Source organism: Camellia sinensis, chromosome 3 (genome assembly GCF_055761805.1).
Source record: "Camellia sinensis isolate YWXY chromosome 3, ASM5576180v1, whole genome shotgun sequence".
In the NCBI taxonomy this organism is placed as follows: Eukaryota; Viridiplantae; Streptophyta; class Magnoliopsida; order Ericales; family Theaceae; genus Camellia; species Camellia sinensis.
Window position 1 is genome coordinate 65192610 of NC_138963.1, and position 5113 is coordinate 65197722.

General features: G+C 34.7%; 1 protein-coding gene across 1 annotated transcript; it reads left to right on the forward strand.

The window, feature by feature from the left end:
- Positions 1-4167: 4167 nt before the first annotated feature.
- LOC145821571 (protein FAR1-RELATED SEQUENCE 5-like) lies at positions 4168-4815 on the forward strand. Its single transcript, XM_082918097.1, has 3 exons — positions 4168-4386; positions 4503-4598; positions 4657-4815. Exons 1-3 carry the CDS (start codon positions 4168-4170, stop codon positions 4813-4815), a joined length of 474 nt encoding a protein of 157 aa, XP_082774223.1.
- The last annotated feature ends 298 nt before the right edge of the window (positions 4816-5113 follow it).

The following is a 5113-nucleotide window of genomic DNA, read 5'->3' on the forward strand; positions in this document are numbered from 1 at the left end:
CACACAAACACATATATATATGGGTTGGTTGATAGGAATTTCTACTATCTCCTTTTCACTCTATCCTTGCTTTGAAGATGGACACATCACAACTTTTGTATAATATGCAAAGAGAGAAAGTTGTAGAGAGACAGAGAGTTGATTCTGTGTTTTTTTTATTTGAAATTTTGCCCCAAAACGACGTCATTTTAGGGCGTTGCAGGGACCACCGCAGGATAAGGCGGCCGAGGATTCGGACTCGCTATGAAACGGTATAAGGGTTACATTGATTTTTATTTTATTATAACAAAACAATCCATTTGGCTGCCACCGTCTTTCCTATCCCTCAAGCAAAAGGTCCCTATTTTACGAGTAAGGATTCTCTCCTTGAATCCTCTCCTTGACTTCCTACTTGATGGGTTATTAGACCTACTTTTGGGTTCAATTTTAATGATCCAAACCGTTCACATTTTATGATTTGTCATGTATATCATACTTGTAAAAAATAAAGTCGATCGGATATCAAAAATCATGTGAACTAAAAGTTTTATTAAACAATAAAATTATTTATTAATTTTTTTTAATAAACGGTTTTTAGTTCTTCTGATATTCGATTAATTTGATTTTTTACAGGTATCATGTACATGACAAATTCTAAAATGTGAACAGTTTGGATTATCGAAATTGGGTCCAAAAGTGGACCCAATAGCCCATCAAGTTGGGAGTCAAGGAGAGGATTCAAGGAGAGGATCCTTGCTCCTATTTTACATGGAGTAAAAAAGTTAGTTATTTTTTATTTTTTTTAATGCATTTTTGTCTTCTCTCGAACAAATTGGATGGTGTTTTCTGTCTTTGCTTCATCATCATTCTCTTGGATTTATGGACCATTATTGTTCAACAAACTGGTATATATTTATATATATATATGTTTCATATTTTATTTTGTATAGTGTGTTTAACAAGTATAATGGTTTGGTTTGATTTCTGTGAATGGATTGAGAAATACAATTGTATATTATAAGAAAATTTCTTTATTATGTAATTTTTGTATACATGTTATGTATTTTTGTATAAATATTATATAATTTTTTTTATGAGTTATGATAATTTGTAATTCATAAATATATATTTTTTGTAGCGATGTTATGTATTTTTGTGGTAATATTACACATTTTTATAACAATGTTATGTATTTTTGTAGTAATGTTATGCATTTTATGGTCTAAAAAAAGTTTCAATAAAAATGTATAACCTTACTACAAAATACGAATTTAATTTTTTTTAATAAAAAATTGTCATAACTCAACAAAAAATGACATAACATTTATGACAAAAATAAGAAACATATATCAAAAAATTATATAATAAGAGGGCATATGGTTCACATCATTAAGTGTGTCTGCCAAAGGGTTCCTTATATTATATAATATACTAATTCTAATATAATTTTGCAATTGTATATTATAATCTACTTTGACACAATAAATTTCCAATGCCACGATACTGAATTTCTAATGCTACTGTACGCATGTCACGACCCAAACCCGGCCCTATTGGTGTAGAACCGTAACCGGCCAGTAATCCGAGATTACCGAAGGCCTGCAGGACAGTAATACAGTAAAACAGAGTACAGGGCCTGGCGGAAGCCAAAACAGTAAATAAACAATGCCCAATGAGCTGCGACAGTCTATATGAAAAGATTTTTCATACATTTATACGTAAACAGTACAGAACGGTATGCACAATATTTACAATCATTCAGACTAAGGACTCAACCGTAGATAACAGTACGGTAAACATTCAGTCTATACAGAACAGTGAAACAGTACAAAAGGGGGAATTGTAAAACACCCCTAAGCCCTAACACGTTAGGCTCGGAACCTCGCAGTGAGGCACAAAGGCTGGCTTGACAAAACTGGAGTCTAACCCACGCTCCTAGCTCCGGTCTGGTGGCTGAGCACCTACATATATATATAAACAGTGAGCTAAAGCCCAGTGAATAACATAATGCGTAAAGGGGTTATGAATGAAATGTCCTTACAGTAATGAAATCAGTTCATTAAACAATACTTCAGTTTTTCAGTCAGAACAGTTATTCAATCATATGTGGTACATCCATTAGCATAGCAGTAAACAGTAGGTCTTAAAGACCGAACAGTAATGATGGCCATCAGTCAGTAAACAGTAGTGGTTCCACGAGGGAACCGACAGAGATCTCTGTAATAGTAGCAGTAACAGTAAGCAGTAGTGCTAAGGATGCCACAATACAGTTTAGAATATAGGACATACATTCATTCAGTAAACAATAGCAGTTCAGTAAACAGTTCAGTTCAGTATTTAGAAGATAATCATTTGAACATATCTTTACACAATTGTTACTCATAGAGTTCGGGCTACAGTAAGCTAGAGCGTGTCTCCCCAGTCGCCAACCCTACACAGTTAACAGATTGAACACACTAAGCTACACAGTTGGGAAATATAACAACTTAATCCCTAATGCCTCGGTGTGTTCTACCTCTATATCCTCAATAAGATGTCTTAAACTAGGCCTAAGAATGCCTAGGATGGGATGAGGATGCAAGGAGGCACACTTAAAAGCATTTTCAGAAAAACAGAGTTCCGCTCAAGCGCAGGTTTCCCCGCTCGAGCGGTAATGCAACCAAGGTACACGCTCGAGCGTAAACTTTCCCGCTCGAGCGTACTGTAAAAGTACTGGATGGGTGAAATCTCCGCTCGACGCCCGCTCGAGCTTGAGATATGACTCCGCTCGAGCGCCCGATCCTCAGCTCGAGCGGACTGTAAAATAGTGCAGAGAGATGCTGGATGCTCGGATTCCACGCTCGAGCGGAACTTCCCCGCTCGAGCGGAAGTGCGAAATCTGGAAAACCCAGATTGCACCTCCAAGCTCAAACTCAAGTTTAAATGCATTAAAACCGATCCTCTTGGGCTGAATTTCCAGAAAACATTTATAAACACATAGAATAACATGGTTCAAAGCTCAATTTGAGAAATCAAAGCCCAAGGGTGTTTAATTCAAATCCAATTTCAAACCATTTTCCAAGAACATGGAGAACATGCAAACATGCATGATCTTAAATCATTTTCAAAGCTTTAATGCTGTTTCAAAAGAGCTCAAACCTTCAAAAACAAGATGAACTCATGGAGTATGACCAAAAGATGGACATGCATGTGAGGAAACGTGGACTACAACCTCAAAACTTCAATATATGTACATGCATGCAACAATTAAGCCACAATTCAACATCTAAACCATGTTTTGGCTCTACACTCCATCAATATGACATGAACCATGCAAGAATCAACTTAAAACATGAACAAGAAGACAATGGAGCTACCTTTAGTCTTGTAGTTCAAGAAGGGAGCTCAAATATGCAATCTACCCTTCAACAATTCTTCAATTTCCAAGCAATATTGAGATGAACTTAACTCCTCAAGTCTCTCTCTCTCTCTATGGTCGGCTAAGCACAAGAAATGAGCTGAAGCAATGTTTTGATTGAAGTGTATACAAGGCTCAACATGTGTGAAGTAGTGGCCACTAAGTGGTCTAATGGTAATTAAGTTCAACTCTTTAATTAGCTTAATTTAATCTAATTTAATCATACCTAATCAGTTTTCAGGTAAATACACCATAAAATCACATTAATCATGAGGATCATAAAACACTAATCGGTTTCTAATTCGGCCGCCGATAAGGCCTTCAATTAATAGTTTAAACATAAAACACGAACAGATCAAACAAACAGTCAACAGATAAAATGCAATTCAAACAGATGTATTCACTCAATTCAGTTTCAATTACGGTCAGTCAGTTCAGTACTTTAATCAGTTCAATTCTCAGTCAGTTATCAGTCATTATCAGTTCCGTTTAACAGTAATCGATGATTATCGGTAATCAATCAGTCATTAATCAGTAAACAGTATGAGGGTTTTTACAACGCATTACACATCTTTTTATTCCTCTCCGCTATCCTTTTAATTAATTTACATTATCAACATTTTTTTATTCCTCTCCGCTATCCTTTTAATTAATTTACATTATCAACTGATTTATTTGATTTCGTTAAATTGTTTAATTACTTATCATTTGAAATTAATTAATAACTTTTTTGCTTAGATTCTTGTTTTGTTTATTTATTTATTTATTTTTTCATATTTCTTAGTGTTGAAATGGAGGATGGTATAATGGATGATGGTGGACTTGATGGATGCATTGAAGAAATGAGAGAGTTGGCTAAGGATAAATCATCGTATCTTGGTATAGAGTTTCCATTAGAAGAAGCTGCATATGAATTTTATAATGAATACGGAAGAATTGTGAGGTTTGGTATTAGAAGACATTATTGTAACAAAAGCAAGAAGGATGGTGTTATGACTAGTAGAAAGTTTGTTTGTTGTAAGGAGGGAGCGAGGAAAAAAGATAAATGGTACACGATCATAAAAAAGCCTCAAAGTGAGAGACAAGAACAAATTGCAATGCATTCATGCATATATCTTTTAAGCAGGACTTGTCGAAGTGGATTGTGTCAAAGTTTGATAACAACTACAACCACCTTTTGTATCTTCCTCAATATACTCATTTGATTCCATCTCAAAGAAAGGTATGTGATGTAGGGTATAAATATTGATATAGCTGATGATACTAGAAAATCTTTTAAGGCTTCACATGATCTTATTAGTGCTATAGCAGGAGGGAAGGAATTTGTAGGGTTCATGCGGGAGGATCAGAAAACGTACTTACGTGCAAAAAGACATCAAAACTTGCAGTATAGTGAATCAAGGAGTCTGTTAAGATATTTCCAACAGCAAGTGACATAAAATCCATATTTTTACTATGTCATTCAGTTCGATGTAGATGAGATGATTACCAATATTTTTTAGGTTGATCATTAGATGATAACAAATTATGGGCTTTTTGGTGATACTGTGTCATTTGACACAACTTTTCAAACAAATAAGGAGTACTGTCCACTTGTTTTATTTTCTAGCTTTAGCCACTTTAGAATGACAGTGATTTTTGGTGCATAATTATTGTATGATAAAATTGCAAAGTCATTTGAATGGTTATTTGAAACTTTCTTGGATGCAATGTCGGGAAAAAAACCTATTAGTTTTT